At 37.0% G+C, this 23,592-nt stretch overlaps 1 protein-coding gene across 35 annotated transcripts in view; it reads left to right on the top strand.

Moving 5' to 3' along the window:
* The window catches only part of DLG2 (discs large MAGUK scaffold protein 2), a 999,237-nt gene that overhangs the window by 665,430 nt on the left and 310,215 nt on the right, over positions 1–23,592 (top strand). For 32 of the 35 annotated variants that reach the window (XM_040647195.2, XM_040647185.2, XM_040647172.2 and 29 more), the window contains one exon: positions 14,468–14,637. In XM_040647195.2, the coding sequence (XP_040503129.1) occupies positions 14,468–14,637 (170 nt within the window). Of the gene's footprint in view, positions 1–2,390; positions 2,722–14,467; positions 14,638–23,592 lie in introns of those variants that run through there. The other 3 variants (XM_046902676.1, XM_046902671.1, XM_015280159.4) reach the window with 1 other exon arrangement.

The following is a 23,592-nucleotide window of genomic DNA, read 5'->3' as shown; positions in this document are numbered from 1 at the left end:
ATCTGTGCATATCGCTTCTTGAGGTACTGTGATATAAAATAGGTAGAATTATACCAGGAGCCGTGCATGAAGAAAAGGCAGGTCACAAAACAACTGAATTTTTATGTGCTTTTTTTTTAAATTGACCATTGGATACCATGACCCACGTTTTAAATTATCAACTTACACTTCTATTCACCAATGTAATGCGTTGCCATTAAATTCTCTCTTCAGCTGCTTTCACCACTTCACATTTCTTTTGCTGAGTCTTTTTTCTTCTTTTTCCCTACGTGAATTTTTCATTCCTTATTTGGTACTGCAGACCTCCAGTGTGTCTGTGAATTTGATTATATTTCTGCTTTTTCTACTTTGAAAATAATTTGATAGCCTACAAAAAGGAATCTCTTATACTGTGTAGGGGAGAAATGGAAAATAATGTTGTGACAGATAAATTCCTAGGTAAATGAAATAGAATTAAATGGGGTGAAAAGCCATGGATTTTCTCTGTCTTGTGGGCTTTGAAACTGAGGAATCTTAATAGCCTCTCTATAGATTGTAACAATGGACATTACTGAAGTTTTTTGTGTGTTTTGTTCGTTTTCACTTGTTTTTAATGCAAAGAATTAGTTTCTTCCCCAGTAAGTTTCTGAACTTTCTCCCACTAACTGAAACCACTCCTTGTGAATAACAGAAAGCAAAGTAGCGCAATGTTAGGACTTCAGGTATCCTGCAGTTCTATAAAGCCCCTTGCACAAGGTGTTTCATGCAGTGGTACTGAACTGGTCAGTGAGACTCTTTAGCAGCCATCCCAGCAGAAATGTCAGTAGCCTCAGAGTGCTGCAGCAGCAGAACAGCACCGTGCAGCCAAGTACAAGTGACTAGTTCATCAATGTTTGCACTGCTGCTGCCGTTATGACTTTAAATAGCTCAGTGATAATTCATCTGGCGTAAGAAGCCTTCTGTGGTTATACACCTTAGAAATCATTAGCTCTCTATGGAGTGTAGCATTAGTCAAGGAAAAAAATATTTCACATCTGTTCCTATGCTTAGCAGGTGTAACCCTCCAGGGTTATGCTGAATTTTTCATCTCTCTCAATTCCCACTGAATCTGAAAGTAAGATTTGGGATGAAAAGAGAAATGACGTAAAAATAATATAAAATAAAATAAAATAAAATAAAATAAAATGTTTCTTATAAACAGCAAAGGTTTGATTCTAAAACTTCAGAGAAAAAGCTTGATTGGCTTTTTGCTTCTGACAGCCCAAATCAGAAATGCTAACACACGGTGAGACAGAGAGTCTGTTATTTCATGCACTGTCAAAACTCTCGGCTACAGTTTGGATAAACATTTAGACTCTCAGACTTCAGCCAAACTGTGTTTCCTGTCTATTCCTGATCTTTGTTGACACATTCCTTACTCCATTCTTACTACAGAAGTTCAAGCAGGGATTTTAAATTTATGTCCCCACTGCATGCAAGGTTTAGTATCAGCCTCGCAAGTTGCAGAAGTACTTTGTTTAGATGTGTTGTTTGCATTGTGCGCTTCTGCATGTTCCTCTGAGTTACATCACTGCAAAAAGCAAGATTTTTTTTTCACCGACTCAAAGCGCAGAGCCTCATGGCACCAAACGTTCTGAAGCTGATGAAGTTTCTTACAGAACTTGAACGACATGTTTTCCCCTCTTTCATTTTTTTAATGCTACACCTTTGTTTGGAAGAGCTCTTCTTAATCAAACCTGAGCGGAAGGGAGTGTTTTCTACTTGTTAGTGCAGGACCGCGTAGTTTTCCTCTCAACTTGCTCCGCCTGATCTGTGGTAACACTTTTCTCCTTTTGTGCTAAAGTTTCCCCATTTGTAAAATAGGTAGAGTGATCATTATCTTTGCCTCACAGGGCTTGTTGTGAAGCTGAAACGAGTTCATATTTGCAAAGCACTTTGAGCGCCAAAGATGAAAAGTGCCTGTAAAAATACTGAGCGTGGAATTGCCTTGTGGGTTATCTGTTGTAACTGGTTTTCCTGCACGAACCTGAATATGCTTCAAACAGCACTAGTGTCAGGTGGGAGGATTTTAACCACGGGTGAGGAACAAGCAAGCATTTGGTGTATTCAGAAGCTGAAGCGTACCTAGGGCCCAAGGCAGCACCTCAGCCTTCCGCGCTCACCAGGGCACCACTGGAGGCTCTGGGCCTCGGAACCCCCCCATGGCACCGGAACCAGCCAAACTGGAGGGCTTGTAGGGTAAGTGAGGCCTGGCAGAGGTCCCTGCCTCCTCCACACCTATGGAGACTGCCCTGGGGCACCTCCCACGACCTGCAGAGCAGCCTGCAGCTGGGAGGAGCTCTGTGGCTTCCTGGTGCCTCCTTCATTCATCTCAGGCTTTACAGGGCTTTGTTTTCCTTTCCCATTTCTTTATCCCAACACCTCTCTGCCACAACGTCCCACAGCTGCCTACGCCTCCTTTTTCTACCTCGTTGCTTCTCTGTTGTCCCACTCTGGCCTCTGGCTTTGGAGGCAGACACAAATATTCAGTCTGTGAGCAGAAGTTTTCCTTCTGGCCACCATCAGAGGCTGCTGTTTTTGCCGGCTGCTGGAGCTGAAGTGCTGACAGAGCCTGGGTGCTCTCGGAGCTTCAGTGCTTGTCTGCTCGTGGCAGTGGTTTCAGAAGGAAAGCATCGCACCAGAGGCAGAGAGACTGAGGATAACTGAGGAGTTAGAGAACGGACGGAGGAATGGAAAAATGTGGTAAGAGCTAAGGATCCCAAGGATCCCAAGGATAAGAGACAGAAAGGGGGGGGGGGAATAACTTAATTCTTATTGTAATTTTTGAGGAATGAATAAGAATAGTACTTGCTGCATACATGTCTTATGGAAGAGGTTAATAAAGAAAATCAGGCTGAATTTTGAGAGCCTGTTGTGAAGAATCCTCCTGCCCACCCTCTGCTCCCCCTTCCCATCCTGCCCTCCCTGCCAACATATAGCTGTCCTCTCCCTGTAACGAGATTGCAATCAAAATCAAACATTTAAATAACAGACATGGGCTTATCAGGCCCAGCGGCTGATCAATTACTCACCAGGCCAGTGGCTGCTAACTACCTTTGGCAGAGCTGCTGACCTCAATCACCTAACCCGTGTGTCTGCTCTCCACTCTTTCAGATCTATTGTGTTCACTAACTCTGTACTTGGTTTTAAGGAACTTTAGGCAGGAATTTCAGGTCTGATAAGTACAAAATGGTCTTTTATTGGTGGAAATGTGTTGTTTTTCATCTTTTATACTGGTGTGTCTAGGGAAGGGAAGAATTCATCCCTAGCACAGCAGTTTTGCCCAGGCATACATGTGTGGATCACAGTCCCTAACTATGCTTGAACTGAATCTTGCATATTCTGGGGGAAAGGGAGTCTATAGTATGCAGGAAATGTCTCAAAGGAACAATCTGTGAAGTAAAAAATGATAAACTCTGTACAACATTACTGTAGGTGCAGTTTACCTAGCAAATGAGAATTAATTTGCCTTGAGTTATGCTAACCAACCAGTACTTGGAAGTTTGATGCAGAAAATCATTTCACGATAAATGAATTAGAACAACTGTATTTCCAAGTACATTATATAGTAAAAAGCTCTGATTCTGCCTTCAGGACATTTGTGATGAAGGAAGAAAAATAGAGAGGTTCTCCTATTATATGTGCATTTAAACTTGACTTTTCAGAAAAAATTGTGCTTGAATCTGTGTGTATGTAAATCGAATGAGTGCTAGCTACTCCTCCCTCTCAACTCTATAGCTACACCCTGCAAGATGAGTTGCTTTTAGCTAATGACTACTTCCCATTCTAAAAGTGTGTGTAAAGGAGGCTCTGGGAGGCGTAACCAAGCGGGGTTTTTCTTCTCTTTTCATTCCACATTAGTTTTAAGCATCCCAAACACCTCTAGATTTCATGAGACAAAACAAGAATGACAGTTTTCATAGTGGTGTTGTTTGCTTAATTCAACCTTGGAGCAGACATATGAGAAATTGTGGCAATATTTTTTTTCCTAAAGTGAAGATGAAGATGTACACAGTGATATTCAGAGTTATTGTGGAATCTGCCATCATTTTTAGTTCCTGGATACTGTTAGCCATGCTCAACAAGGTCACCATGAATAACTTTCAAATATTCCCAAGTCAGTACAATGCAGTGAGCATTCATACAGTTTCATGAAGCTTCAGCTTTTATACAGCTTTGAATAATAATAATAAGGTCAAATTATTGTTCTGCAGTTTCAATTTTAAAATTTACACATTCACTCTTATGGCTAAGAATTGACTCAGGTTAACTGTTTACCAAATTTCTTTTGGAAATGAGCAATTTAAAATATAAACTCAGTGCATTAGGCAGTAGAAGATTTTTTAAAGATTTCACTTCTTGTGGGAAATTGTTTAAATAATACCTTTTTTTTTTTTTTTTTTTTTACTTGTAATTGTTTAAATAAGCTGTTTTTTAAGTCTAGTGTCTCTGTGAGCATTTCTTAATGGGGTGTTGGCTGCCTAACCTCATAAAAAATTGCTATCTGCGAACTTCAGGTCTGAAAAGACTTCAGCATGCTATACTACAGCTGAGCAAACACTTCTTGATGCAAAAGGAAGTCCAAATTTCTTTCAGTGGCAAAGTCAAATAAGTCAAAGCTGCCTTCATTCACAAAACTAGTGGCTAGATCACTTTCAGCTCACCTCTGAAGGGAAACATGCATTCTCCATCCTTCTCTCTGCAGAATATGAGCCTTTCAGAGCTTTCACAGCTGTCAGAGGAGTTAACAGATCAATAAGCTGGAGGGACGATGAACAAAATGTATTTTATTCTTTCCTTCCAAAATTGTTTTGCTTCCTGAAAGACAAGAAATATAAGCTGAGTCAGAAAGGTTTTGCAGTGAGTGTGCTGTTTAGAATCAGGTACGTGTTGTGAACCAGAGTCTTCTCTCTGGATATCATGAGGAAAGATCAGGGGAATCAACATTAGTTTCAGGTGTTGGTAAAATTTCTGTAATATATCTAAAGTCAAAGAAAGGCAGAATTTATTTTTAGTCTTGTATTGAGGATGCTTTCCTCAATAATGGGAGATTTTGTCTGCAATTTAAGGAGAGCAATACATTATACAAAGTGGAATAGCTTCAGTGGTGGAATCATTTTTCTAGGAGGCAATTCTGGATAATGAGACAGCAGATGGTTGTTTAGATTTTTGTTTCCCTAACTATCATCTAACCTTTTATTTTATTTTATTCTTTTTAATATTAATTTAATTCCAAGTATATTAGAATGAAATTACTTGTTTTAGCTTGACTGGAATCTTTTTTTGGTGTAAAACGATGTCATTTCTGTCAAGAAACATAGTAAAAACAGCTTTGATGTGAACTGCATTTTTTTTCAGAGTTCAGTTCTAAATCTGTAGGTACAGCTATGAGGCATTCAGATAAATAGAAAGATGGAGGGAAGGGGTGTCCATCACCAAAATGTTATCATTCATGGTAAGTACTGTGACCACTAGATCAGCTGTGTGCTTTTGGCTTGAAGAGTTTGTCTACCAGGGCCTTTCTTCCTATGATGAAAAATCAGGTATGAAAGGCAAGAGATTATGTCCCGTTTCCTAACCACAGGAGATAAACAGAGCATTGAGAATGACTAGGGATGAATGTTTGCTCTCTGTTCTAATGACAGGATTTGGGGACAACATATAAAAATATTTATTTATTTAACTGGTAGCAAACAGACAGAGAACGCTGTGGATAATGAATGTAGGTGGGTTTTGAAAACAATTAAATGAATTTGTGGAACCTATCCCAGGCTATGAAATTTAAAAGAGTGAATCAGGAAACCCCAGAGTCATAAGCATCTGAAAGTGTGTTCTGGGTAAATATTGTGTTAGGCTTTTCCTATATACCATTTTTAGAAAGAAACAGCAGGCCCAGTGGACCTCTGGCCTGGCTTATTGCTTCATGTGGCTTTTATCTTTGCAGCCATGGAAGCACCTTAACCCACACACCTTAGCTCTGATCTCCCCTACAGCATAATCATCAAGGGGCAGACATGTTCCCATTGGGCAAAGGAGTAGATTCTGGGTGGATTCCTGTCCCTTGGGGGGATGTGGTTGGTGAGGTTTGGCCAGGGAGCTAGCTAGTCATGAAGCCATCTTACATTAGAGGACCAAGGTCTCTGATTTTAATCTGTAAGAGAGGTTTTTGCATTGTAGAGTTGCAACTGTCTTTTTCCTAATTTTATTTCTCCTAGTAGCCATTAATGGGCCCTCTCTTGAAATTAGTCACTGCATGACGGATTGTGCAGGAGCTCAAGCTACCTCTAAATGAGCTCGAAGTTCCAGAGTGGCATAATGTGGCATTTTATCCATTATAATTTGCTGTAGACATATGGTAAACATTGTTTCATGCTAGATCTACTGCTGTCAGTGTATGTTCTGGTGTGACAGCCTGCTTTGGGTTTCACTGTACCAGCTTGATATGACATGAGTAGTCTTTGGGTTCAGACTCTCCTGGATTCTAGATACTACTTTGGTAGATATTTTTAATGAAGAGGTGTATATAAGCACCTCCAAAGAAATAGATACCTCATAATTATAAGTCACGCTGTCTAAAAGGATAAAAGACTCTGCTCACTGTGGTGGAAAAGAGTTAACTGGAAGAGAGCCCCAGCCTCACTCCAGGAAGTTCTCAGAACTAGGATAGAATGCAGAAATGATCCAAAGTATCTTAAACAACAGATAAACTGCTTTTTAGCTAAGTTTTTGCCTGGAGTGAAGTCTTACAGCTGAGCTTAAGACCTTTAAAATGTATTTTTTAAAAGAGATAAAAGAAAAAAAGCAAATGCTGATGTATCCTCTATTGAAACTGTGTGAATAGGAACATATTCAAGATTCTAAATACATTTTCTTCTAGCAGTCTAAAGCTGCAGGGATTTTTCCATTCCTAATTATATAGTGTGCAGTAAGCTGTCTTTTTCTGACTTACAACTTCCAAAATAGAAATTACAGTCATAGATGAAACCCAGTGAGAGGGGAGAAGAGATGCTGTGCATGATAAGGAGCTGTTGTGCTAATATTTTTTACTGATATTGTTACCAGACACTGGCTTGAGTTCCAAATCTGTTACTGTTATATGCAGACTTTTTAATACATTGACATTTAGTTAGTATGACTGTTGAATCCATGAGTAACTAAAGCAATAACAATGGACAGTAATTGCATATGTCTTCTGACAGATCTGTAGCTGTTCTGGCTATGTCTCCAATCTCAGTACAGCCATATTATTAACAGACTATGGAAATTCACCATCCTTTCAGGCAGTTACCCATTCTGAAGTTCAGAAGTGTGTTCTGAAGTCTGAATTGTTCCCCAAGAATTCGCTTTCAGTTTGTCTTCGAGAAATGAAATGAAATCCTCTGGTAACATACCTGTAAGTCAAGTTGATATAACCTTAAGCCTTCTTGGCTGGGAAGCCTTCTTGGATGGGAAGCTTTGGATGAAGCTTTTGACAGCAGTACAGTAGGCATTTCTATCTCCTGAACCATCACTGGGCTACATATTCTTCCATATACAGGAGAGGAATTTCCTCCATTATTTCTGCTGCAATCCTACATGGTTGTTGTCTTTTGGAGGACAAGGGCTTACTGGTAGTTTCTCCTGGACAAGGGAATCAGAAAAGTGACATAGACATTGCACCCATCTAGAGGGAAAGAGCAGAGACTGCTGTGTGGAGGCTTTCTCTGCTGCTCCTCTTCTTTTCTGCTCTGTCATTTAGGAGCGTACACACTAGATTTTAACTTTTCTCTTGGAAAGATAAATTACTCTTTCTAGGCCAAGGCTGCTGTAAAGATCCAAAGGAGAATACAGTGAGCTGAGGGGGTGACTAACACAATTTCATGTCACTCTCCAAAACCTCATGCTAGAAGGTGTGGACTGAAGACTGGTGGTCTGCTGCAGGACATACTGCGTTTTCATTACATATTGCAAAAATCTACACATATACTTACGTGAAAAAAGCACTCCTAGGGTTTGGATTTCTGTCTTTGGCTGAAAGTCAGGCTGATTCCTGGTGTAAGTTGTCAGTCTCAGCAGCAGCAGATTGTTCTGAGCACACTCTGCTTCTCACAGGACTTGTCAGCTCAGCCTGCTCCAGCCTTCAGGCTCTGTACTACCAACACACAGAAACTGGTTTGCCAGCACAGGTGGAGGAAGCTTCCATCTGGCTGTATTTACTCACAGAAATGCTATGCAGGAGTTTAGTTCCCCATCTTCACACACCCAATAGTGAGTGGTGAGAGTTCTTGGCCTTTAAGGCTGGCTGAATGAAGCCAGGAGGAGGCTGCTTTTGTTCATTATTTGTTAATTTGTGCTCAGTATACCTAGGTGTTGCACTGGGCATTATTTCTTAGCCAAGCAAGAAAGTGCAGGCTTCCCTCAAACAGAAGACAAAGGAGTTGGGAAGTAGGTGGGTTTGTCATCCTCTGAAGGTTATAAAAAAGAAGCTAAGCGACCTGCTCAGAGTTGCATAAGGGTTGGGATGTCACCAGACCAGCAATTCAATGGAAAAACATTGTCTGTTTTCCACAATTTATTTAATTGCTATAAATTAATGCCACTTGCTAGAGAATTAAGAGGATAAAGGTGACTTTTTCACTCAAACCATAATGTTCTCAGCCACACTTCAACCAGTAACTGTTCTATGACATATATGGAATTTTATTATAAAAGCCATAAGGGTCAAATTTGAATTAGAATGAGCTGGTGCTTTCATCAGATGTATTTTCGTAAACACTTGATGTTCTTTCTAAAGTGACCAGCATGGTGATTCTCCCCCTCTACTCCACTCTCATGAGAACACTCCTGCATTGCTGTGCTCAGCTCTGGGGCCACCAGCACAAGGACATGGAACTGTTGGAGCAGGTTCACAGGAGGTCATGAGAATTATTAGAGGGGCTGGAGCACCTCTCCTATGAAGACAGGCTGAGAGAGTTAGGTTTAACTGGGCTGGAAAAGAGAAGGTTCTGTGGAGACCTCACAGCAGCTTTCAAGTACCTAAAGGGGTCCCATAGAAAAGATGGAGAGGGTCTCAGTCAGGGTGTGTAGAAATAGGATAAGGGGTAGCAGCTTTAAACTAAAAGATAGCTCAATTAGATATAAGGAAGAAATTCTTCACTATGAGGGCAATGAGGCCCTGGCTCTGCTGCCCAAAGAAGCTGTGGATGCTCCATCCCTGGAGGTGCTCCAGGCCAAGCTGGATGGGTCCTGGGTAGCCTGATCTGGTGGGGGGTGTCCTTGCCCTTGGCAGGGAGTTGAAACTGGATGGTTTTTAAGGTCCCTTCCAACCCACACTGTTCTATGATTCTATGACTCCAGATTGTAGAAAGAACAATAATTTGCAAATGGGATCTGAGATTTTCTTCTACTGCTGTTTTATCCCTTTATTTTTAAATTGAACATAACAGTAACTTTATAGTAGTTTACAATGACAGAAGGAGGCCTGAGGATGTATATGATTTTGCTACAGAAATTGGATCATGTGTCTAAGGATCATTATACCTAGAGAAACATTATGCCCCATGGAACATGTGTATCGCTGGCATTTGGTCTTAGCTCTGCATTCAGTAACTGGAAAGGCAGATTTGAAGACTGCATTATTAGAGTTGAGATCTTTCATTCTTCATTCTTAGTTGAAAATTAAATAATTATAATAATAATGCAAATAATTTATATGAGCCAGTACCAATAATCACATTTTCTACCCTTGTATACTGTACATTTTATTTACCATGGGATGGGAATGGTGTGAGTGAGAATTAGAAAAAAAAGTGTAGGTGGAAGTCTTCCTTAACTAATGGACTAAACTGATTCTCCTGGGGTCAGGTAATGTATTCATACTATGATTCACTGATATAATTAAGAAAGAAGAATAATCATTCCTTTCAACTTGCCACCTATAATCTTGTGTTTCTGCTTAAAGTGTTGCATTCTTGTGACTTCTGAAACTAACAAAAAAAAAAGAAAAAAAAACATCAATCCCTTTTTATAGGGCTGAAAAGGATGGACAAAGGAGAAGCAAAGAAATAAAGTGGGAGTTCAGTGCTTCCTTTAGCTGATACCTATGGAATTTTATGTTGATTCTCCCTTAATAGTATTATTTATATCTAGATTTCTAAGCTTTGACTAAAGTCCACTATCAATTTTAGCTTTGTGGAGAAGATAGTTAAAGACATTAGATTTGCTAATGTTAGCTTTTTTGCAGTAGAAAGTATGGTAACTATATTTGTGTAACCAGGGCTACCAAACTAATAGGTTGCTAACGAATCTAGAAGTGTCTGAATGATAACTAAGACCCATGGATTACTGCAGATTTAGTTTCATCATTGTCGCATGGAGCACAGATCAGTTCCTGGTTGCTGAGACCATGGTTGATTCCAAGTAGTTTCTTTCAGGAGTTGCAAGTGGGCTAATGCATCCTGACAGGACCATTTGGTCATCTGGGGCTCTTTGCTGCTGTACTAGCTGCTTTGGGTTTCTCTGCAGGGCACCATATTGCACAGAACAGACTGAAATAAATAATCATTACCAGTTGTCACCTACTATATTTCTAACAATTGCCTAAGGGTTCTTACAACTTGAATGAAGCAATTATCAGCTTTTCAAGGATGTCTGCACTGTTTCTTGAAATCAGTGATCAGAAAACTCAGATGAAGATAGTCAAGTTTAGAACAAAGTTGGCAGAAGCTCTTAAAGGATAGTATTTTCCCTTAATTAATCCAACCGCTCATTTGCTTTGAAGATAGCAACAGCTACTGGTAAATCTCTGTGTCCCTGACCTTCCTCCTAAGAGGCACAATCTCTCTCATATTTCTTTCATCAGTTATTACTATCCTGAAATGATTATAGCATGTATTGTATTCTGTATTTTATGAACAAGGTTTCTTCATAACTGAATTATTCCACAAATTCTAATAGAATATATCCATTTTGTTACAGTACTTAGGTGAGCCAGCATGCCGTGGGAAGTGTTGCCTCACTCAATTTTCACTCAGCAGTAACCTGCATGGGCGATTCAACTGACTTGAATAAATTTAACTACATGAGTATGTATTTTGGCTAAAATGGAAATTGGATTACCTCAAAATTTAATTAGAGACTTATACGCTGTGCAGAACTGAGATATGAAGTCCCTCTATTTTCAAGGAAACAATAGCATGAACATTGTGTCTGGGCTTATGTTCTTTTAAAATATGTTGGAAAATGACTGTCTTTCTTCTTTCTTTTTTTTCTCTTTCTTCTTTCCTTTTTCCCTTCTTTCTTTCTTTCTCTTTCCAACCTGGTACAAGAAGTTTTCAAAGTACTTTCAATTACATGCTACTTTTCAAAGAAAGATGAGAAAATTTATTCAAGAACATTATGAACTCATAACATCAACAGATGTTGAGATTATATTAAGTCTTAGCAAGTCAAGTTCTCCATTTTTGAGACTCCTTTTCATCTAGAACTAAAGAAATAGTTTCTTCTTTCTTAAGTGTTATGAAAATCACTGCAGACAGTTTAGAATAAAACTTCCTTTTTTACTTTCTTACCCATTAGAAAGCTTTATAATTTTTTACAGTATGTATCTTAAAAAGTAACTGTATGAACACACTGTACTCAAGTATATAGTGTCAAGTTTTACAAGCAGAGTGGCAATAGTGTAATAGTGCTGATGCTATTAAATAAATGCTTTAATAGTAAAAATTCTCTTGTTATGGAAACAAGATGTTGGAACCATTTTCTCCCACTTAGAGGTTTTGTTTTGTTGTTGTTGTTGTTGTTGAAGTAGTATAGATACTAATGAAGCTGTAGGGATCTCTTTTGTTTTGTTATACTTGATTATTACTACTTTGCATTATAGGAAGGTCTTCTCCTTGGCATAGGTCTGAATTTGTGCTTGAAAGGGATGTGTACATAGAGCATATAACTATTTTGAGAATTGTGAAGATTTTGAGATTAATGGGGTAAGGAATACACGCATCAACTGAAATATACTTTTGCCATATAGTTTTCACATGAATATCTCAATTAAGTTGGGGAAATACACTAGAGGGATATTCACAAGGGCAAAATAATATTGGTCCTAAGTGGTAAGACCTTACTCTTGAACACCTGAAAGAGTTTTCTTAAGCTGGATTTACTAATATACCTTCCTATTAATATTTTGGTTTTATGTTGCTGCAGCTTTTTTAGGTCACTAAGAGTGGAGATCCTGATTGTGGTAGAAACTGTACTGTTAAAATTTAGTCTACTGTACTAAATTTGAAACAGATCTCCAGGAGTTTCTTTGTTAATAATAATGAAAAGAAGGTTAAAGCCCATTCACCAGCTTACATCCCTTATTTCACTATGCTGTGGCCTCACTATTTTAGCGGTCAAATATTCTGAGTCTTTGCAGACTCCTGTGGCTACTGGATTCTGTTGACCTATTGTTGCATCTGCATTTCTACCAAATTTATGATAAAGCCATAGGAATTTTATTGGTACATATATGCATGCACCTGCACACTCACATGTGTGTACATGTTCTTCAATATTGTATTTATTTTAGTTACATAAACTAAAAAATTCATCTCTGTGTTTGTGAGGGAAATAAAAACCAGGGGGTTCCAAAGGATATATATTGTAGCACTAGGTATGTTCATCACAGTAAACTGAATGGGATGATTGCTGTCAGTGTTACTTCTGCACTGATAAATTTTGTATAGAAACAAAATACTAAAGTACTTCCACTACTGGAGCAGCTTTTTATTATCTCATGCATATTCATACAATCATACAATTGTTAAGGTTGGAAAAGACCTTCAAGATCATCAAGTCCCACACTGCTAGTATTAGTCTGTGTATGTTTTATTGAGATGGTTTTACTATTTTAAAGTAGATAACTCTAAATGGCCAAATTTCAGATAGTAAAGTGAGATTCCTGTTGGAGTTAAATATCGTTTTCCAAAGGCTTTTTCAGTAAATAAATATGTATGGCTTACTGATTTTGGCAAGTTCAGTACAATTCCATGTCCTTCATTGACTTGCTCCATAATATTTGCTTTTTTTTCCTCGACAGAAGGCTTCACTAGAATCTTAATGAGAGGTTTTAGATATATAGAACTATCTAATAATATCAATATTTATCAATGCACAGCACAGCCTATATGAAAGCAGAGGAAATGCGGCCCTTCTTTTTAGTGATTTTATAAACTTTTCCCACCTTTTCATTTTCATAACCAATCAATGGGTAAGATCCTGTGGTTTTCATTAACTGTATTTCAGGTGTGAAAATGAGATTCAGAAATTTGACAAGAATCAGATATACAGCAATATTAATAGAAGGACAGAGCAACTTAGGCATACTTACTATCTGAGTAGGAAGTAGTAGCAGGATGCATTCATGATTTATTTAATGGAATAAAGCAATTTATATTAGACTACTTATTAATTTGACAGCCAAACCAGACAGTTACACATTTCAAAAACAAATATTTCTGGCATTGATGGAAACCAGGAAGTCCAATTATTAGAAAAACTGGAAAATTCGCCTTACAGAACTTATTATCAGAATGGGAGTTTCAATTTTGTGTCCTTCCTAAGACAGATCAATTGTCAGTTGAAGGCTATTATCAGTGCTTCTCCTAGTAAAGTTTCTTTGAAAATACTGATAACACAGAAGATCTTTGGTTTCAAATAATGTATGAGGTTCTGGCTTTATTTTATTGTTGTTTTTTTAAAACAAAAATAGCAGCACAAGAATGTAACAAAAATCCATCCTGAGTTCAAATAACCTTTTGTGAAAACTTAATTCTCCTTTTATATGCAAAATACAAAATAGGGAAAATACTACATCTAATTAGGTCACTTTGAGGGTGAATAAATTAGTTCATCCCCATAAAAATATAGTAAACATACAAAATAAGATTATGAAGGATTTCTTCTAGTATTCCGTGAGAAATATATGTTGCTACCAAACAGCATATCTTGGAGCATTCACTTAGAGGTGAACTTCTTAATTTGATGAATTACAATTTTTCAGCTGTGTTGAAGAAGTAGAATAGATTTAAGAAGATATTTTAAGAAATACTGATCTCTATTGAATTGAATCAACTGATTTCCTTAAGAGCAATAGTACTAGTTATACCATGCATTGTGACTCTGGTAACTAAATTATACTGTTTAGTACATACTATTTTTACTAAGTCTGTAAAAACAAGTTTATTATTTCCATCACCCTCCAACCACAGTTTATGATGGAGGATGGTAGGTGTGAGTAGGCATGATTTAGTTTGAATCCAGTATGTATTTTGGAGAACTTGTGCATTCTGTTTCCATCTCACTGTTGATAGAGCATATTGCATTATTGCATCTGGCAGACTTCCCAGTTAAGTGGTGATTGTTTTACACCACTACTGAAAAAACACTGCTCAGTTTAAAATAACATGGTTCTTTCTTTTTCTTGAAGGGTCAACGACTGCATCTTGCGAGTGAATGAGGTGGATGTGTCAGAAGTCTCACACAGCAAAGCCGTGGAGGCCCTAAAAGAGGCTGGCTCCATAGTCCGATTGTATGTTCGTCGAAGGAGACCTATTCTGGAGACCGTGGTGGAGATCAAGTTGTTCAAAGGCCCTAAAGGTAAATATGAAAATGAAGTACATCCATTTTAAGCTTGATGTTTAACCTCTCTCATAGATGAAACAGGACCTGACGTTGTTGATCAGTTAACTGCTTGACCTGTCAATTACAGAAATACAGTGAATTTAGGCTGGCAGAAACTGAATTCATGATTACATGTGTTTTCATTACATATAAAGGAATGCAAGACATTGTAATTTGTCTGATGTAATGTTTCTTGTAGAGATGGCTTCTTACCTCCAGAATAAATACAAGATACAGAAATTGTATGCTTTTCAATGACAGAAGGTACATTTCCTCTAAACTTACTCTACTGAGATCCTTGAAGTTCATTTAAGATGCTATAACATACCGAGTTTCTCAATTCTTCCTTTTTTAAGATTGTTTCATGTACATCCAACTTCTCCTTTCTACTTTCATGTTGGTGCTTTCTCCTTTTTCCTACAGTTCTCTTTGGAACAAGGAGACAAGAGTACTAACTTACCAAAATACATAGAATAATTTCATTTTTTCCTTCAAAAAAATTCCATGGAAGTCTAGGATATGACCTGCACAAATTTAAATTTGTTTTTGTAAATTTGTATTGTTTTTCCTACCTGAACTTTCTCTCTAGCTATTAGCTGCTAGATAGTGAGCTATTTTTCTTTATTTTCTTTTATTTTTAATTTCTGGGCAAAGACAATGATTATTTTCACAGTACACGGGGATAGAATGAACATGTAATATATTCGTTTGTTACATAATAATTGTTTCATAAGCAAGTCTCTAATTAATAGCATATGCATGAAATGAATAAATTTGTATGTCATGTATATCATGCACATGAGATTATTTGACATTATTCTACCTTTCTCGTTTACATTGGATAATCTGTAGGTTTTTTTCAGTGGTTTCCTTTACCTTTCAACTTTCATGAATATTACAGTATATTCCTAGTAGTTTTTGATACCAGTAATGAAGTCTTTTTGTTTCTAATACATGTGGAATTGCTGAGATTACCCATCCACAGTACGTGAAGTGCACTGTTTCCAATATCCTCTAAACTATGTCTCTTCTGTGTATATAACAGTTCTCTGGAAAAGCACTAAATCTGTCACTTTCTTGGCAAACATTACAATAAATTTAAGCACACATCTGAGGTTAAACTCCTGAAAGTCTGGATTCCAGTGGTCAATTACAATGCTAAACTATCTTTCTAACAGAAAGCGTATCTGATGAGACTTTGTGCGTGTGAAATCAGAATAGTAGTGCAGGCAGCAGTAGTTTTAAAATATTGGAATTAAACCAAGTGTGTGATATGACAGTCATTTTGAGTAACCTACAGCTAAAGAACTTAAAATAAACACATCCTTTCAGACAGTGCTGAAACAAAAGAAGTTATTCACCATGACCAAATGACAGACTCATTGTGGAAATGGGTAAGAAAGGGAATCGTTTATTAATAACTTCTTTTTTTTTGCAAGATGTTTTGAAATTTATCTGCTTCCATACAATAGAGTGGATGCCAAAAATTTATTACTTACGAAAAGGTAAAGAAGCTTTGCAGCTTAGTGCTATACACATCAATTTTGTAGATGTATTTTTATGAATAGAAATTTTACTACAAGTAGGTGCTAGAAATAGTGAATTTAATTGCTAAGCTGAATATTTTTTAAATTTTCATTTCAATTTGAGCAAAGAAATATAACAGGAAACTTGGTAAATAGGAAAAGCTGATCAGATTGTTGCTTGCAAAATTGTTCTTTTTGCTCATTCTAATTCAGGTAATGAATTGTATGCTTTCTATATTCCACACATGAAAAAATCAGTATCATATTAATACTAATTTTAATTTCTGTAGTAGTACTGTGTTTTGTTTTGTTTTGAATTTTTCAATATCTTCCATTAAAACTAAATTACCTGTTGAGAGGAAGCAAACTCATGGAATAATCATGTCAGTTTTGGCTGTAGGTTTCAGTACTAATCACTTGCAGGATGCTTATCTACTTATAGTTCAGGTAATTTATCTGAGAACTGCTCTATCAAACCTTTACTATACAGTGCAGGAATGAATAAGTGATTATAAACACAGTGTTTAATGCTTCTCAGAGCCAGATTGGGTCCTAAAATCAACTCTTCATACCAACTCCTGTCTCCCTACTCATAAGCTTATTCACAGAGTAAGGAAAATGAATGTGCTTCTATACAAGGCAGCTGTGTCACACTGAATCTGGAGTAGTAAATATCTTTTCAGATGCTTCTTGTCCTGCTTGTCTCCTTCAGTATTTATTGAATTCATTCATCACTGTTTGAGATTTTACCACAAAAAGGGAAGTACTGGCTTCCCTATAATCATGTAAACTTGGGGGTCACTAGCTTGCCTAGATATGTACAGTAGGTCATATCTTTCAGCACTTGAAGAAGATGAAGGAAATTTGCAATGAGTTTCATTTAAATATTCTTTTAATTTTGTCTGAGCCATTCAGAGCAAGGGCATTACAAGATGTGAGCCCATAAAAGTTGGATTATTTAATACACGTTGGCTTTTCTAGCTAGCAAGCAGAATATAAAGGACAAAAGTTTAGTGAATATGGCGGGGGATAGGTTGACAGTTGGACTAGATGATCTTAGTGGTCTCTTCCAACCTTAATGATTCTGCAATTCTATTCTGTTTTAGATCCTTCTGATTTCAGGTTTCAGTGCAATTGCACCTGCTGTTTTATAAAAAGCTTCCTTAGCATCTTGTGTGATTAAAGGCAATGTAACACATTCACTTACCTTTTTTGAAAAAGAACTAAATAAAAGACACAAATGAGTTGCACAACAGAAAACCAAAGTTCCAATCAACTGCAGCTATGTAGATATTCAAAGCTATGCATTCACCACTTTGTCATACCTGATTGATATTATTGACTGGTGTCTATATTAAGTGTCTGGAAGGTAATTTCTAACTCTGATCATTGCAGGATTGTTCTGTCTTTCATTTGCATGGGAGATTGTGTTTTGAATGCCTCTTTTGTGTCTCCTCCTTCAGATACACAATGTTGGTGATTCACTGCTACCACTTTGCATAGCATTTAGCAAATGGTAGGTGTTTTACTTCAGTCACTCTCAGGACCCTCTACAAATTGTAGCAGCCAATGTCTTTGCAGTAGCTGCTGTTTGTAAAGGGGAAGGATACGCAAAGGAACTTCCTTGTTGAAAATCAATGGAATTGACACACTGTTGAAAACCGTGTCCTAAAATAATATATTTTTTCTTTCACTATACTGAAACACAACAAGACTAACAGTAATGAGAATGGATTTTGTGTGCGACAGGATTTGCTCCTCAGGAGCAAACAGACAGACATTCTAAACAAAGCAATTTAACAGTGGCATTTGGCTTTGTAACATAACTTGTGGATTACCTTCATATAAGACCCTGAGAAGAACTTTGTTCTATAGATGAACAGTGAATTATGAACTTCAGCTACTATTCAGAGACTGCAGAGCTCAAACTGTTTTGATTGCAGTTGACTGAAGGGTTTTAATCCAAGAGTTCCACTGGCCTCTGCAGTTTTCAGGAATTCCATGCTGTTCTATTACACTGTAAATCTACTTTTTACTAAAATCAGAAGTATTAAATAATGTGCTTCCCATAACATTAGTTATAGAAATAAAACTTCTTTTTTTTCATTTTTGAAGAATCAGCCAGCAACCTGGAAAAGTGCCACTGTTAAGCTAGCAGTCAGAAACTACTTATACACACAATTTTTGTAATATTTTCTGTTCTAATATCTAACGGATAATTTAAGCTATATCCTAGAAGAATAAAAAAAAATTAAATGCTGAAAATGCCACTTCCAGTAACTACAGCAGTACTGGATCACATAATAAATTTCTGATCTCAATTCTATAGGAAATGTAACATATGAAAGAAAACACAGCTGCAGAAATGAAGCTGAAGCTCGGGGCATATGAAGCAGAACAGCTGAGTACCGGGAAGCTTGAGTGGGAAAATGGCAGACTTAAAAACACTAAAAAAGAAACAATATGAAGGGTAGCTGATTCTACCATCTGGATCTTTTAGTGGCTTGAGAACAGAATTATAGAGAAATAGGATTAATTTCCCTTACCCCTCTGGTAATTCAATAGTAACCATCAGTGTTTTTACTGCAGCAGAGTCTTGCAGCAGTGGCCACAGCTGCCATTTTATTCACTGTATTTTAGATGGAAAAGCTCTGAACAGAACCGCAGCTACATCTCTGTTTTGTTGTCTATAAGTATGCCTTTTTTTCATTCTTGGTGTATTCAACCAGTGATACATTTCTGATGAAGTTCACCCCACTCAACTTTGTGCCCATACAAAAAAATATCTGGGCACTTATCCCTCTACTCCTTTCCTTCTGTCAGAATTAGGGCCTGTTGGGGATTTTTCATTTAACCTCTTCATTATGTTTTAAGGCTCTAAATTAGAAATTAATGCATCTGTTAAGCACTGTTAGCCCAGTCCTGTATCTCTGTGAAGACGGCTATCTTCTCTATCTTATTTTACTTCTTAAAGAGGAAACACTAAGTTCCTAAATTAGGCATCTCAGTAAAATGCTCAGAAATAAGATGGGATGAATACAAAGAACATAACATGCATGTATTTTTTGAATTATGTAAATTCATCTAAATATTAGATGAAGTCATTCAGCATAACCCATTCCAGAGTTTCCATTTCATTGTTTTGCTGTGGCAGCCTGAAGTGAGTATGCAGCATGTGGGAGATTTGCTTTTCACATAGCTAGCTGTTTAATTCTTGATGACACTAGTTAAAGTGACTGGGTAATAACAAAGCTTTCCTCCTGTACTTGGAAAAGAGTCAGTATCCTTTAAGTAGCATATTTTTTAACCCATTGCTTGGTTATGGAATTTTCTTGAAAAGATGCAGACATTTTCACCATCAGTGGTTTCACTGCAAAGTTACCTGGAACTGTTACTGAAATGTTCTCCATTAACACAGTTTCACAAAAGTTTATACTTATGTCATTGAAGTTGTTTTATTTTAGTTTGAATTGATGGCCTTAATGGGAAAAGCTTGTGCTGTGTTGCACTGATAGCATCCCGCCTTGCAATGACAACTGAAGTAGTCCAAAAAGTTGGGTACAATTATGCGTGCTTTTGAAATTTGTTAAAAGTGTCACTTCTTAAGAAATGTATTCAATTCAAGGCAGCAGAAGAGCAGCTTTTTTAAAATGTTTAGAATTGTTCCCAATAAGTAAGGAGAAATCCTATTATTTTTATCTACTAAGGCAAAGCCAAAGGTTACCTTTTCGTCTCAGGTAATAACTACAACTCTTAAAATGAAACAGAGAGCTTTTGCAAAGAACCCCAGTTACCAGTTCTAGGGAGCACAGAGAGCTTTCCAGTTGTGTTGTCCGATAACTGTTTGCAAATGATTCCTTCAGAGGGATGATGATGTGTATATTTTAGTTAATATAGCTATATCTCTACTTTTATCCTGGCCTATTTTCTCTAATTTACTGGACACTAAATACTACATAGTAAACCTGATAACTTGAGGAGAAAGGGGTTGCATGGCAAGTTAGGCAGATGTTTTATTAATTTATGACGGCCTGAATCCTTCAAAACATTTTTAATTGCATGCTAAGAGTTGTTTTAATAATTCTGAAGTGTTTTCAGAAAAATTGTTTTTTTCACAAACAAGAAACATTTTTTTATGGTCTTTCAAAAATTATAGTCCTATGGATTCATCAGCTGTGAAGTCATTTCTATTTTTCAGTGTTTTCCATTCATGCTTTGAGCTTTTTTATGAATCCTGGTCTAAAACAGAGTAAAATTGGACAGCTTTAAAAAGAGCTATAGAAATTTGAGAAAGCAGGCAAATTTTCTAAATTCTAGATTTAACAAACTACGTACGTTCTTGACTGTAATCTAAGTGCTTCATTTCATGTTCTTACCAAAGGAATAAATGCATTTACCAAAGGAATAAATAGAAAAGGCACCACAATTGAAACTAAAATATCATTTTCTTTGTGAAATGTCTTTGCTTGAAGGGACTGGCATTTAATCCAATAAGTAGAAAGTGCTCCATCAAGCACTAAAACATAATTATCCAATTTTAAGATAGTGATTCAAAATCATCATTTATAAGTTAACATCACTAAAAGACACAGTTTCCCTGTAGGCTAAGATTGTCTAATATCAGAATATGTGAGTATCTGCATAGTTTATCACATGAATATGGTATTCTCTTGAAGCTCATAAAATTAAAAGCTCTGCAAGAGTGCTATAAGAGTTTTTGTTATTTTTCAGAAATACTTATGCTGCCAATGCCTAATGGAAGAAACTGTGGCAGGTTATATCAGCATATTTGTATTCCTGACTCTAGATCTCATTCTTTGTTTTTATAGAATCATAGAATTTCTCAGGTTGGAAAAAACCTTAAAGATCATCAAGTCCAACCACAACCTAAGCATACTACCCTAACTCTAACTAAATCATGTACCTAAGCACTACATCCAAATGGTTTTTAAACACATCCAGGGATGGTGACTCAACCACCTCCCTGGGGAGCCTATTCCAGTGCTTAACAACCCTTTCTGTAAAGAAACGTTTCCCGATATCCAACCTAAAACTCTCCTGGCACAACCTAAGTGATTTTTAAGTGATATCTGCCTGTTTCAAGTGATATCTGTCTATATCTCCTGTTACCATAATCTGTTTTAGGGTGCAAATAATAATAATAAGGAATTCCTTTGGTCACTACAGGTTTGCCATCTCATTTGCATGAATTATGATATGTGAAATATTTTTAAAACCAATTCACTGCGTGCAGTGGCTCCTTCCATTCCTGAAGAAGACTGTTTATTTAGTGTAATTTCAAATGGTAATAGTTACAAGAATGACACTTCCATTCCTGAAGATGAGTGTTTATTTAGTGTAATTTCAAATGGTAATAGTTACAAGAATGACACTTCCATTCCAGTTTTTTAGGCTTTGACTAGCTTCTTCTTGTCTTCAGTGGAAAAAGAAAGTAAATCTGGCTTGTTTATTATTACAACTAAATGACAGAATATGTCTCTATCAAATTATTGTCACATTAGACCAAATTCAGTCATCTCTGGAGCTAAGTAGTCAACTTATCAGCAAGAATCTCAAACTGAATTCAAACATCACCCAACCGGTGTGTTGTCTCACCATTTGAAAATTAGAACTATACAGTGGGCTGTCGTGTGTGTCCTCACTGAAATCCTGACATGATAATTTTGACTTCTCTTTTTTATGTTTTAATGACATTTTCCACTTGTATTAATTTTCCATTTCTATTTTTCCATTTGCAGATATTTTATACATACCTATTTGTTTGTTTTGTGGTTTTCCCTTAAAACCATTCAATTTTTAGAACCTCTTCAAGAAGCTCCGGGACTTCTGGGTTAATATGCAAAACACACTCCTCATCTCATAGTAGATTTTAAGTATCAGTTTCCAGAAGTCATTCATAACAAATGAAGTTTCTACTGAAATGAGCAGTACTTTCTGCAACTCCATCACGATAACAATTTCTGAAGTGGTGCAGTAGCAATTTCAAAGTGCAGTGCTGTATTTTAATAGCCAATTGAGATGGCTATAAAAATCCAGCACTGCGCATTAAGATCATTACTAAATTGCTTCAGCAATACTTACTGATGAAGCAGCTTCAACAGAATACGATTCATCTTAATGAACTGTGGCCGCAATAGAGCAAAAACAGCAGCACAGAGAAAGATGTGCAGGTAGATTTGGATGCCAAAGAGCTTGTCTTTGAAGAAAAAGCAGCTTTGGATAGATTCCTTTTGTCTTCACTAGAGAAAAAATTAAGCCTGTCAAGCTGGTTGCTACAATTGCAATTCAATGGCAGAAGATGGTGGTATCAAACTGTTGTTACATTAGTCCACATTTAGCCATGCTTGGAGATAATTAGTCTGTTGACATTTCAATTAACGGAATCTTCAGAAAGACTTGCTTTCTGAACTAGGAATTTCATATTACTATCCATTCATCTTGATAATTTTATCAGTTCTGACTCTAGACAGCAAGTGGTACGGTGCAGCAGTGTGTCCTCATTTTCTGTGATATTGTCAATCCTATTGTGCTTAAAGTTACTTCTGTAGCCTTTGGTGAGAATCAAGAGGAGTTTGTATGACTTATGAGGTTCCCCCTAGAATAGTTCTGGCAGGTTTACCTCTGTAATCTCACACAGGAAAGCTAAGGGAAAAGAAAGATGCTTACTTTTCTTTATTCACTTCTACTACACACGCAGTGAGAGGTGTGCTTAATTTCTGTTCTCAGCTGTTGTATCAGTAGTGGACCATTTTAAAAGTAATCTTTGATTTATCACAGAATCGTAGAATATTCTGAGTTGGAAGGGACCCGACTGTCCCTGTACTTGTGGCAGTCCTTCAAAGGAAATTAGTAAACGCATTTTCCAGCTACCTACTGATTGCTGGGATGCTGTTGGAAAGTTTTTTGCAGTATCTTTTGTCTCTGGCTTTTATGGAAAACTGGCATCTGACCTTTGAGATGTTTTCTTGATGCCACTGCCTTTTTCTCTGGGTCAGTTTTAGTAATCCCGAGGTTGTTTCTCCACCTCTAAGCACTTGTTGTGTTGTTGGCTGTTTGTTTTTTTTTTCATCTAAGACAAGTATTACACAAATTCCCAGTTAATCTTGGTCAATTTCTTTTCCCAGTCAAAATATTTTCTTCTGAACAAGCGTAATGTAATTACAGCCAATCCTGTAGCTATAAGATGTCTGTGCTTGTTTTTCTTCCCCTTTATATTAAGAATTTCTTGGTCAGAGAATATTTTCATCGTTTCCATCCCCAGTCTACAATACTGTGTAAGATTTAAAAGGGGAGCAAGAGAAGAACCCTTTCATTATGTTTGCCATCACTGCTTTCATCAGGCCAAAATGAGAAAGGGAGGAGGTCCAGCAGACAGTACAGCAAA

This window comes from Gallus gallus, chromosome 1, assembly GCF_016699485.2.
Source record: "Gallus gallus isolate bGalGal1 chromosome 1, bGalGal1.mat.broiler.GRCg7b, whole genome shotgun sequence".
NCBI classification, from domain to species: domain Eukaryota; kingdom Metazoa; phylum Chordata; class Aves; order Galliformes; family Phasianidae; genus Gallus; species Gallus gallus.
This window is presented reverse-complemented; position numbering and strand designations above follow the sequence as displayed.